Genomic DNA, 13131 nt, shown 5'->3' on the forward strand with positions numbered 1-13131 from the left:
CTGGGTTTGCAACATGCCTAGCACTTTGAAATTTTTTCTAAAAACAAACTAAAAAATGTACAAGCTATGGAATCAGGCTGTTTGGATCCTAGCTCTGCCACTCTTAGAATTAGCAAATCTGTAAGAATTCCTACTTTGTGGATTGTTACAAAAATCAGAGAAGAAACTGAGAATAGTGGCTCACACCACAAAAGCTTTCCTGTGTGCCCAGCACACAGCTGAACGTACACACACCCCTGTGCGGAGTCTGTTTCTGTCACAGAGTCACAGTGAGATGGTGATGGCCATAGGCACTGTTACTGTTGGGGCCTGGCCTAGAGAGAAGTACACAGTAGTGTGGAAGAAAGCTGAGCTTTGACATTGATGCCCTTCTGTTATGTAAAGCTCAGAACTAACAGGGCTGGAATTTAGCTCAGTGGCACTGCACCTGGCTTGCAAGTGCAAGGTCCTGGGTTTGATCCCTGGTACCAAAAAAAAAAGCTCAGAAATGACAGACACTGCATGTGGGAAGAGACCAAGCTTGGTCCCTGGCCTCTTGCATCAGCCTCCCATACTCTGATGCGCAGGGGGCGGGAAGAGATCCCTGGTGCTTCTGCTCACCCCTGCTGCCGGTTCATGATGTCCTGGAGCAGCTTGCGGGCAGACAGCTGGCTCAACACCTTCCGGTAGCTGTTGGTGAAGATGGCATCTGCGTACCGCCGCATCCTGTGCCAAGGAGTTGGGAAGGGCAGGTGAGAGGACAGTGGGGGCTGGACTCACCATGTTTCTGCAAGCTTCCTCTGCTTCCATGTCCCATTCACCCCCAGAGAGCTCAGAGTTTGCTGAACAACCTCTCTGGAGCTCAGTGTCTGGCACTCTCCTCAAGATGGGCAATGGGCACTATTTGAAGAAATAGCAGATGGCCAGTGGGGGGCTCAATTCTTCATCTTCCTCTGCATCTCTGCCTTTCTGTCAGGGATGGCTCAGGGGCGTGGGGGTCCAGGGCCTGCTTACCTGAGGGGCAGGGAGACAGGTGAGGAGCAGTGGGAGCTGCTGCTGAGGGTGAGGATCACGAAGAAGAACACCCAGAGTGGCATCCTTCACCCCTGGGGTGGCACCTGGAGAGGGACAGGAGGGGACAGTCAGGCCTGTCACAGCCACGAGGATGCCATTTGTCAGCTGGGCTCAGTTTGGGACTCAGCTCCATGGCAAGCCATGGTCTTTGTCTTTTGGAAACTGTGGGGTAAGAAAAAGAACCTATACTCTGGAAGTCAGATAGACTTCAATTCAAGTTTCTACCTCTGCCAGCCATTACCTCTGACATCTTCATCTGTAAAATGGGCACGATAAGGCTGTCCCGGCCACTTCACCAAGTCAAATGGAAAGGCCAGTGATAGTAGTGAAATGGCCCCTTGATGTAAGAGCACAAGAGGTAGAACTCAGCCTCAGCACAGGATGGGGGAGGAAAAAGCACCTTCCCTTAGGGCCCCTGAGTCACCCCATGCAATGTGGCACTGACCACAGGGACCAGGGGTAAAATCTCAGCTCTCAGTCAGATAAGTTTAAGTTCAATTCCTGGCCATGCAGTCACTAGCTATGTGTCCAGGATGCATGGCTTCACCTCTCTGGGCCTCAGTTTCTTCAACCATAAAGTGGAGAAGGTAACCATCTCTTTGCATCAGGTCACCAGGATCAGGTGTGTGAGGCACCTTGGTGAGTAGCTTGGCATATAGGGAACTCCCTAGAAACCTTTGGTGTGGTCACCTGTTATTGACCCTCTTGGAGAGTGAGCTCATCCTGTTTCATTTTGGGTAGATCTAGAGAGAAGGAAGAAAGATTGTAAGTCTTGCTCCAGATGTTTAGATTTCACTGAGAAATTTTAGCCCTGGAAGAGATTAGAGAGCCTGAGGAGCCAGTGAGCCAGAATCTTCTCATAGATCGTGTAATTACTCCTAATTGGGGCCGGTTGATGCCACAATCAGAGATTAGAGAAAGAAAAGGCAGCAGGGAAAGAGCCACGGTGGCTTGGGAGGTGCCTGGCCATGAGCGCAGACTGGCCTGGGATGGACGCTGGCCTGGGAGGGGGAACTGAGTCTTCTGTCTTCTCATCTCCAGAAAATCCTCTCTCTCAGCAGGATATCTGCTCCATGGGGATGCAGCACCCCCCTCCTCTCCAGTGATGGCTCCTGTGGCTTCATTTCCTCCTCCCTAGTCCTGGTAAGAGGTGATCTCTGCAGGCAGGGCCAGCACTGGAGGAATCCATCTTGCTCTTCTGGATGCACTGTCCTCTCAGGACGTCATCCCCCTTTCCACAGACTCCGTGGTCTCCAGCAACCCAGGGGTGTCTCTGCACCCCAGGGAGTACCCACAGTGAGATCCTTGTACCTCCAGAGCTATCCAGGGATCAGTGGTCAGCCCCTCCTTGATGTTCACCACCACCCTCAGTTGGCCAGTTCCTGCTGGGAGAGCATTTGCTGCCACTGAGTGACAGGGAGCTCACTACCTACAAGCCATTCTGTCCTATTTCTAGGCAGGGATTTTGCTTTTTTGTTTCGAGGTGGTGGGGATTGAATCCAAGGCCAAGTACATGCTATGCAAGTGATCTATCAGTGAGCTGCATCCCAGCCTTCTAGGCTGTTTGTAGGGAGTTTTTCCTCATTGTGTCAAGTGCAAATCCCCTTATCCTACAAATGTAGACATGTGCTGAATAACAATGTTTTGGTCAATCACTGGCCACATATACTACAGTGATTCGCCAAGCTTATGTAGCCCAGTGACATTGCAGCTATCTTAGTGTGTGCTTGCGCACATTATGATGTTTGCACAATGATGAAACAGCCTCAAGGTGCACTTCTCAGAACACACCCCTCTCTGAGTGACACATGACTGTATCTGTGAAACCTCTACTATTCCAGTAAGGACTGTGGCCAGAGAAAAGAGGAACCCTGGACCTGCACCCAGCACTGCCTCTTTCATGTCCACCTGCTGTCACCCAGAGCTTCTACACCTGCACCCACATGCCACACATCACACCTTTTAGAGATGTTTTGCATCTCACTTTGGCCTTTGCTTCTCAGGCAGAGGATCTGCAGTCTTCTGTCCTTCTCACACCATATGACATGTGGCTGCCTCTTCTCCAAACTGGTCCAGGAGGTCTCCCCAGAAGTGGAATTTTCTAAGCAGGGAGATTTTTTTGACACAGGAAGCCTCTTGACAAAAAACACTTCACTGCCTCCCAGAGGCAGCCTGGTTCTGTCTGTGTCTGTGTGTCTCTGCCTGCCTGTCTGTCTGTCTCTCTCTCTCTGGGATTGAACAAACTCAAGGTCTTTGCTCTGAGCTACATTGCTATGCCATCCCCTTTTTTGGAAACAGGGTCTGTGTAGCCCAGGCTGACCTCTATCTCACGGTGATCCTTTTGTCTCAGTCTCCAAGAGCTGGGATTACAGGTGTGCACCACCATGCCTGGCTCAGCCCAGTTCTCTTGCCTTCTTTGCTGCTCATCTTTTAAAGATGGGGGCTTTTGCCCCTGATCACCTCACTTTGCTTCACCTCCTCTAGAGTGAAGGCCAGACTCTTCTCCTGGCCCGAGCAAGCTCTCCCTTGGCCTCCTCTCCTCTTAGCCCTCTCCCTAGGGTGGTCCAAGCGATTCCCAGCCCTGGTGCCCTCCTATCTTGAACAGCACCCTCACACTCACCCTCCAGAGCACACATCACCATTCTCATTTAAAACAGAGGAAAAAAGCCAAGAGAGGGCTTTTTCTACAGTCCTCCATAAATTAGCTTCCGAGTGGGTACTTCAGAACAGGCCCCCAGTTGCCAGGCCAGCAGACTTCATCCTGCTCCCGAGCCAGGGCCTCAGATACAATACCCCATTCACAGCACTCCCTATTCATGGGGCGCTTCAGAATTCACCACCTGCATGTGGGAAAGGGTTTTGAAAAATCAAAAAGCCTTTGCTTTTTGTCACTGGGCCTCTGAGGAAGTAAAAAAGGGAACAAACAGGAACACCTGCATGATCAGCACCTTCCTCTGCATACCCAGTGGTTTTGAAGAGTTGAAATGACCTCATCAGAGGGCAGACCTTGTGTGTGGGGGTCAAGTCATTGTAAGCACAGTAGCACCCCATTTGTTCAAAATGAGGCTGATAACCACACAGTTTGGCCAAGCAAGAGACACAACTTTTGGGTCCAGACTCTCCAGCATCCCTGGGCTGTGCAAAAGTGATCCATGGGATGGCCATATCCCATTGGACCAAGGGGAGAACAAGAAGAATTGTCCAGCCTATGGTAAGGTAAGAACAGAGGGTATGTAGCCAAGGACAAAAGAGGTGCTGACAGACACATCTCATAGGATAATCTAAGAAGGTAAAATTCACTGGGTGAAGTCTAACTCAATCCTGCCAGCCCCAGGGTGACTTTGAGAGCATTCTGTGGTTTGAAATCTATCATGCAAAGTACCAGCCAGCTTTCTGCATGTATAATTTTGTGATTGGATAGATTCTAGGTCTCTGGATTCAGGATAAAAGGGCACTTGCTCCTCATCAGCTGGCACCTTTTGCCAGCTTTCGTGCCATGAATGCTGTGAGAATTCTACAGATACACACTGTTAGCTAATGACAAAGGTCAGGTCTCAAGTACTCGAATTAGCAAGGGCACTTTTTTTTTTTTTGGTACCGGGGATTGAACTCGGGTCCTTGCGCTTGTGCAGCAGACGGCGAAACCACTGAGCTAAATCCCCGGCCCAACAAGGCCACTTTTGAAAACCTAAGGGGGAAAAATCTTTTACCTTTCAGAAATATTCTGCTTTGGAATGGAGAACCCCAAAGCATTGACATCCTGGTTTAGTGTATAATCCATTTCACCAGTAGTGTTCCCACTCAAAGTAAATCTGTTTTTGTGGTACTGGAGATGGAACCCAGGGCCTTATGCACGCTAGGCAAGTGCTCTACGTCTGAGCTAGATTCCCAGCCCCAGATCTAAATGTTTAATGAGGAAGCACCTCGAACCATCTTTCAAAAGGACGACATCCACCTCCTTCCAGAAAGTGTCAGCTTGTGGTAAAATAAAAACAAACACTTCAGGACCATTCAAGCAAGGATGAAGGGACAGGTGTGGAATAATGGAAGGATCCTAGGGCAGATGGCTGTATCTAAAATTAGAGTGGCTGCCATTGAGCACATAATCAAAATATTATCAATTTCCAGGCAATTACATTAAATCAGTTCTGTCTGAGCAGTCGATGAGCGGTATTGATTTGCACAGCCACTTGGCTCTCCAACCCATGGCAGAGTGACCACGGCTGATAGAATCTAGCCGGCTCCTGTCTTGCCCCAGAAGCCTGCCCCACACCCTGGAAAGAGCACTGAAATCTCCCTCATTTCTCACCGACTCCTGCAACACATTTGCCTGCCATTTCTTCCCAAAGTCAAAGTGTCATGCATCCAAGGCAATCCCTAAATGGTACTGACCATCAAAAGTATGTTCCAGAGTCCCTGGCAAGGGATTTTTTTTCCCAGCATGGAGCCCAAATGTCCTCACCAGTCCATGGGCAAAGGAGATGATGATGAGTCTCTTTGCCTTGGTGTCTCTTTGCTTTTCTCCCCACCGTCTGGCCCGGCCCCCGGCCACCCCATCTCACCTCCAATGTGGCAGGTCTATGTCTGCTGAGGCGCCGCTCCCGTTCCACGGACCTCAGGCTGGCCGATCACTCTGGCAGCTATGCAACACTCCTGTCATTTATACCTTCATTTTCCTAAGTGTTGTCAGCGTCAGAGGATCAATTATCCACCAGTCAACTAAAGCACCATATTTTTTTTTGGTACCAGGGATCATAAAGCACCATTTTTAGCACCACATCGACAAACCCTAATGGGGGAAAGAGATTTTACCCCTTGCAAATTAAGACTCATATTGAACATTCATATTATCTTTGAGGAGATGAACAGAATATAAAGCTGTAGAATAATTCTGAAAGGAATAGAGCCTACTACTACTGTAACAATTGGAGAGCTTTTCATCTGTTCTCCTAGATAAAAGTGCCTTTTAAAAAGCGTGTATTATTCTGTTTTGTAACTTCATTTCACTTTTGGGTAGACAACATTACCAATAAGTGTTTTTTCTCCCCTTAGTGAGGAAAATTGTTCGCTCTCTCCCTTGTCATCCAATTATCAGAATTTTCCTCTGATTTATACCTGCTACCACCACCAGCCAATTCGGACAGCTCGCCGCCCGGGAAGCAGCTGCCCTCAAGTGTCAAGGCAGCCAAACATCACAGTTGCCTCAGAGAAGTGTGAAGTGAGCAGAAAGATGAAAAGTCTTGGGAGAGTTGTGTGTCCAGACTTTTTCTAGCCAGTAGCTAAGGAATCCTCAAAAATGACACAAAAGTGTATAAGGCAGAAACTCTGGTTTCCCTCGAGTCCCCTGTGGAGGTGAGGAAAGAGCTCTAGGCCTAAGTCTGGAGACTGCCACCTCTGCAGCACCTGCCAATGATGACCTCTGTGACCCTCAGCAAGTTATTCTATCCTCCAGACCTTGGTTTCTATACCTAGAAACGTGGGAATTGGAGCAGAATAGCAACTTTCAAACTTAAAAAAGTTTCCTTTCATTGTAAATCTTCTCCATAACCACAGGTTTGTAAACAGATTTTTTAATGGGGTTGGCTATTTTAAAATGCTGGTGCATGCCTGCAGTCCCAGGTCCTCAGGAACCTGAGGCAGGGTGATCACTTGAAACCAGGAGTTTGAGGTCAGCCTATGCAATATAGCATGGGGCGGGGGAGGGGGGTCTGGTTGAAGAAGGGAAAGTGGAGACCTCATTTACCAGCCCCTGAGGTACCTCTATTGGTCACGGTTAGAAACCAATAGTTTCTGAGATCCTTCCTAGCAATAATATCTTGTGGGCCTGGGATTTAGCTCAGAGGCACTGCACCTGCCTCGAAAGCTCAAGGTCCTGAGTTAGATACTTGGTACCAAAAAAAAAAAATCTTGTGACCTTGCTTGTTAGCCTGCACTGATCCATGTTCTTGGCATAGAGCAAACATGGTATGTTCCCCACAGAAGTAAGGGCTAATGGCTTGTCACCCTGCTGACCTGGCCAGGTCAGGCCAAATCCTCAGGAATTAAGAATACGATGATGCCATTAAAAGGAATATTATTAAAACAAATGAAAGAATGGACTGATGGGTCACAGCAGCATGCAGCAGATGGAGCAGTTGGGAGCTCCAGGGCAGTGGGCTCTTGCATGGTTACTGCAGCGAGTGCTAGGGCTCTGCAGAGGCTGGGCATCCAGAATGGATGCTGGGCTAGAGTGCACATCCAAGACTCAAAGAGTTGGCCAGAGAAGTCATGGGATTCCAGATTCAACCCCAGTGGAAGCCCTGTGCCATCCATTGGCCTCTGCTCTGACTCAGTTTCATCATCTGTAAAATGGGAGCAGTGGGGGTCATCTCGTGAAGCTGTTGGGTAAGCATTACTGTGACAGTGTATAAGGTATAGGGTGGCCCAGAGTAAGCCTGCAAATCAGCATTTTCATCACTATTCTTGTCATTGCAATAAATGAGGGAACAGAGGCACAGCGAGGTTACATGGTGTCAGAGTGGTCAGTGGTATTCTAGGACTCAAACAGAAGTCTCACTTCCAAATTCAGTGACCGAAGCTGTAGTTCTCCTAGGGTAATTCTTGGCCTACCAGCTCTTCTAATACTTGATTTTTTTTTTTTTTTTTTGCAAATTCTCTGCAAACATTCCCCCACTGAGCTACATACCCAGCCTTAGCTCACATGTTTAAGGCTATGTTTCCATGGGTTTTCATTAATATATACACCCGCACCACCATCACCATCCTGCTTTGGAACACTTCACCACCCCAAAAGTTCCCTCTGACCCATTTGCTGTCACCCTCAGACCCAAGGAATCATGATCTCCTTCCTGCCTCCATGCTTTTCCCTTTGCTGGGAAATTCATTATAAATGGAAACATACAGTAGATACTTTCTGGTGTTACGGTTCTTTCAGCAGAATATTATTGTGATTGAGGATACATGTCTTCCTTTACTTCACTGTATGACTGCACACAGAACAGTCTGGCCCTTCACCTTGATGGACATTTAGGTTAAATTCTAGTTGTGGACTCTCAGGAATAATGCTATTTATGAGTCTTTGAGTATAAGAGCTTGTGAAAACCTACACTTTGATTTCCCTGGTGTGGGTACCTAGGAGCAGAATTCCTAAGTTGAACAAAAGCGAATGTTTAACTTTTTACAAAATTGCCAATTTCTCTTTCCAAGCGGTCTTATCACTTACCTTCCCACCAGCAGTGGTGGAGGGCTGCCCTGTCAGGGTTGGATTTTGTGTATTTTGGTGACACTGAAGATTGGGTCCGAGGATTTAGCTCAGTCCTGCCACCTGCTCTGCAAGTGCAAGGACCCAAGTTCATTCTCCTGTACCAAAAAAAAAAAAAAAAGATTGAACCCAGGGCCTTGTACATGCCAGGCAAGTGCTCTACCACCAAACTACACAGCCTTTAAAAAGAATTTTTTTTAAATTCCAAGGCAAGGTCTTGCCAAGTTGCCCAGGCTGGTCTTGAACGTGTAATTCTCCTGCCTCAGCCTTCTGAGTAGCTGGAAAATTACAGGCATGCACCAATGTGCCCAGCTCACCAGTTTTTAATGAGCATTTATTTCCTCATCTCACAAACTCCTATCAAACACCCTATCAGTCCCCAAAGAGCTCACTGGGTTAGCTGTCCCCTCTGAGGCCCTGGTCCGAATTCTGCCATTAGGAGTAGGTGGGGCTCTTCCCTCTGCATAACATTTTTCTTGGGCACTATGAAAATATGAGGACTGTAGTATGTGCATAAAATGTTTGTTTTCAAAAAGCTTAGGAAGGCAGACAGGGAAGAAGCTAAATAATTACACCTGGCAGTTAGGTCCAGAGAGGGATACAACATAAATGCTCTAAAACAAACATCTGTAATCCTAGCACTCTGGGAGGCTGAGGCAGGAGGATTGCAAGTTCAAGCTCAGCCTGAGCAACTTAGCCATTTAAGCAATAGCCCTGTCTCCAAAAAAAGCTGGGGATGTAAGTCGGTGCAAAGGGCCCTAGGTTCGATCCCTTGTAACCCCCTCCGCCGCCAAGAATAGGAAAAAGAAGAAATTGTGGAAAACTGGGAGTGCATCATCAGACAGGAGCTTGGAGAGATGCCTAAGACAGGTATATCAGCTTATGTGGCAAAAGGGTTTAGACGTGAAACCCAGCTCTGCCACTTGCAAGCTATGTGATTCCAGACAAGGCCCTGATCTCTCTGAGCCTTGGTTCCCACACTCACATAATGGAGATGAGTGAGAATTTGCTGTGAGAATCGGAAGCATGCTTATGCCTGATACCTACTGTCTTGGCAAATGGTAGGTGTTATTATAGTTCCTGACGAAAGCTGAGCTCCGAAAGCCAAGGTAGCATGGCAAGGGAGAGGTGAGAGCCATCTTGATGACAAGCATATTTGCAGTGAATTCTCAAGCCCACTGAGAAACAGGATGGTGAGGGAGAGCCAGAAGGAGACCTGAGAATAAGAGCCCAGCCCCACCCCCACCCCCCGCCCCCCGCCTCCGATTCCCACCAGCTGCCCAGCCCAGCTGCATCCTCAGGGAGGTGGTGAGAGAACCCCTTGCTCTCCTGCTGCTGCTGGGCTCTTTCTCAGGACATGTTTTAACCCAGTGTTAATTAGGGATCATGGCTGTGTCTAGGGGTGGGGGGCTTGAGCTGAGGAAAGAAAGTGTCCAGAGAAAGGCAGGCTTTAAAAGGCTCCAAAAGCCTGGGACAGAGACTTAGCCGTCGCTGAAACGGGGAGAGAGAGACAACCCCCGTATTTGTGTTGCAAATTTCCAGTGTGTGTGAGCCAGCCATTCAGAGGGCAATGAAGGCTGCAGGCATGGGGTGGGGGCAAGTGACAAAGGGGGCCTGTCTGTAAGCCTCAGACTCTGCTTTGTACAAGCTGCTTTCATCACCCTCCCTGGACTGTGGCAGCATTCCCAGCCCAAGGCCACTGTGCAGGGAGGGGAGAAGAAGGTCTGGACCCGGGATTTGACCTTCCCCCTGCCCTCCTGGGCCTGCATTTTTGGAGTCATCGGCAGCAGGTGCCACATGGGTGCTCAAGTGTGCTATTAGAGGGAGGCAACTAGGGTTTGGTGGTGTGATCTTGCTTGGTGGCCTCAGGCAAGTCACCCAACTTCCCTGGACCTCAGTTTCCTCTTCTGTAAAATGAAGATGGGCTGGTCGTGTTTCCTATTCCACCTGGTCCTACAGATTGGAAGGACCTGAAACTGGCAGTTCAAAAGTTCATCTCTTTAAGGAAGAGTCTGCATTTGGGGAGGTCATTAGAAGAGTTCTTTAATGAGGTGAAGTAGACCGTATTTAGGGAGTCAGTGAAGTAACTTGGGTGCTTGGAAATGCTACACCGATGAGTAACAGTTTCCCAAGTTAATTATGGATGTTCACCAGGTTGCTTTTCGGGTGGGCAGACATGGTGCAGGTGTCAAGCACACTGCCACAGGGAGGCTGCCCCCAGGAAGCCTTCAGGAAACCTCTCCTTCAAAAATGGGGGTGCATGCTTGTAACCCTAGCTACTTGTGAGGCTGAGGCAGGGATTGAAAGTGCAAGGCCAGCCTGGGCAACTTAAAATACCATAAAATTTATCTCAAAATAAAATTTTTTAAAGGATTGGGGGCATAGCTTGGCATTAGAATGCTTGTCTAGCGTGCATGAGGTTCTGGGCTCAGTCCCCAGAACCATAAAAAAAAAGGAAAGAAACAAACACCTTTGGAGTCCATCTGTCCAATAAGCATTGATTTTACATGTGGAAAATTGTCTCTGTTCCCGGGACCCTCTGGATGCTTGGGACCAAGTCTGATTCATCTTTGTTCCCCTAAAGTGTTCTAATCAGTGTGATCCATAAACCAGCAGCATCAGTAACATCGGGGCTTGCTAAAAGTGTAGAATCTCAGGCTCCACTTGGGATCAGTGGCACCAGATGCTGAAACCTCTTTATTACAGGATACTAAAGGCGTCAGGCATCCAAGACCGTCTTAGAACGTTCCCACAGTTCTGACCAGGGCTGCACGTCCTGGCTGCAGGCAGCCGGGAGATGTCGCTGTTCTCCAGGCGTTGGTGGTGTCAGGTTTGGCTCCCAATACCAGAGTTCCCCTGGGGCTTTGTTTGCTGTGAAGTCCTGGGACAGCTAAGGAGTCCAGGTGGGTCTGTCACACCACTCTTTGCTCCACCACGCAAGACCCGGATTTCCTCTTTCCAGTTCCTGCCCCGGGTTCTCAGCTGTGTTTCCAGGTAGGGGAGGCTATGTGATCCCCAGCCCAGGCCCTGACTCAGGATCCATAGGACAAAGAGCAAAGGAGAAAGCGCTTCATCCAGACCTGGCTCATGGGGCAGGAATGGGCTCCAGCAAAGAGGAGGCGTCTGTTGGGAGGCTCCCCTCACTCAGAGTCTCTGAATTAGAGAATCTTGGTGACAACTGGACCTGCAGACACAGTGACAGGAAGTTCCCATTATTTTCCTATAACAGGCAAAACCAAAGCCTGTCTGGGGCTCTGGTTTTCAGTTTCCTGTCTGAAATGAGAAAGAAATGTCAGTGTTGGGTTATGTCCTCGATTCCCTGCTGTGGTCACAGTATCAAGGGAATCCCCATAGCCCCAAGTACAGCAAAGCTGGGCTTCAGACTCTGGACCCTAGAGTCCTCCCCTAGACAGGAAGCCATGTTGTGGGGATTTCCCTCCAGGGCCCCAAGCTCCCAGCTTCTCCATTTTCCTCCACCCTCAGAAAAAGTCCCTGAGTCCCTAGCTGAAGAGCAGAATGAAGTTTGGTCCCCAGCCCAGCCACATCCAGCTCCTGGCTCCCTGTGGGTGCTTCCCTTGGCTCCTCTAAATCCCAGAATCCTGAACTTATCGCTGAGACTTGGCTTCCTGCTCAACTCCTGTCACCCTGAGTCCGCCCTAGTCACCAGCACCCAGTTTCTTATAGAAACCCAGTTGTCTTGAATTACAGCAGCATAGTAGTAACATCCATGTGCTGCTGGTCATGTAACATATATGATCTCATTCAATTACCTTAAGAGTCAGAACACAAAGTACTCAATTGTATGGTGGAAGGAGCTGAACCCTGGAGATGTTGTATGCCTTATCCAGCCTCACACAGTCAGTGGGGGAGCTAAGGTTGGAATGGGTGACAAGCTCTCCAGCCTGGAGCACTACTGCCCCAGCTCCAGCATCCTAAAGCTGACTTCTGTCCTCCCTACAACAAATACCAGATTTCCCATTGTCCAGTCTTAACAGGGTTTCCATGGATCCTGCAAGGTGGAGAGGTAGCTGTGACAGGTAAGGACTTCCTGAACAATGACAGGGTGGCTATGATGGAAGATGGCACTGTGCTTTTCACACGCACTCTTCATGGTGATAATTTTTGTTTGTCCAGTACTGGGGATTGAACCCAGGACCTTCACACTGAGCTATATTCCCTTTAAATTTTTTATTTTGAGACAGAGTTTCCCAAAGTTGCCAAGTTGCCCAAGCAGAGCTTGAACTTCTTCTTTTTTCGTTTTGCAGAACCAGGGATTGAACTCAGGACCTTGGGCTTGCCAGGCAGGCATGGCACCACTGAGCTACATCCCTAGCCCAGAGCTCGAACTTCTCCTCTTCTTGCCTCAGCCTCCCAGGGTGCTGGGATTACAGGTGTGCAGCATCACACCTAGCTTGATAGTGACAATTTTTAAATTAATGTTAGAACTTTGGTGTGGTGATTTTACCTGTAAACCTGGAGCAAAAAGTCCCAGGCTCCCATTTGACCTTGGACTCCATTTACATGTCTTTCAGTTTGGAGATGGTCCCAGGTATGCACAAACATTCCAGAATATTAATGCATGATGAAAAGTCATTATTAATATATTTACATATTTCATCATTCATTCACGCTTTTATCCATCGTTTGATAATCTATCCATCAGACATCTATGTGATAATACCTGCTGGTGCAAAACACCATGTTTGGTGTTCAGAAGCCATGAAAGAGTAAGACAATCAAATGGATTGGTATTTATCAAGTGCTCACTATGTTATTCACTGTGTTAGGGGCTGCAGGCATTCTGTCAGCTTGCTTTG

General features: G+C 48.4%; 1 protein-coding gene across 1 annotated transcript; it reads right to left on the reverse strand.

Annotated features, from left to right (window-relative positions):
• Window positions 1–596: 596 nt before the first annotated feature.
• On the reverse strand, window positions 597–1099 carry Ghrh (growth hormone releasing hormone). Its single transcript, XM_087188589.1, has 2 exons — window positions 994–1099; window positions 597–705 (listed from the first exon to the last, which is right to left on the reverse strand). Exons 1-2 carry the CDS (start codon window positions 1074–1076, stop codon window positions 597–599), a joined length of 192 nt encoding a protein of 63 aa, XP_087044715.1. The 5' UTR covers window positions 1077–1099.
• Between the last annotated feature and the right edge of the window lie 12032 nt (window positions 1100–13131).

This window comes from Heterocephalus glaber, unplaced genomic scaffold, assembly GCF_053883595.1.
Source record: "Heterocephalus glaber isolate CG9 unplaced genomic scaffold, H.glaber_assembly_v1.0 deba00001532, whole genome shotgun sequence".
In the NCBI taxonomy this organism is placed as follows: domain Eukaryota; kingdom Metazoa; phylum Chordata; class Mammalia; order Rodentia; family Bathyergidae; genus Heterocephalus; species Heterocephalus glaber.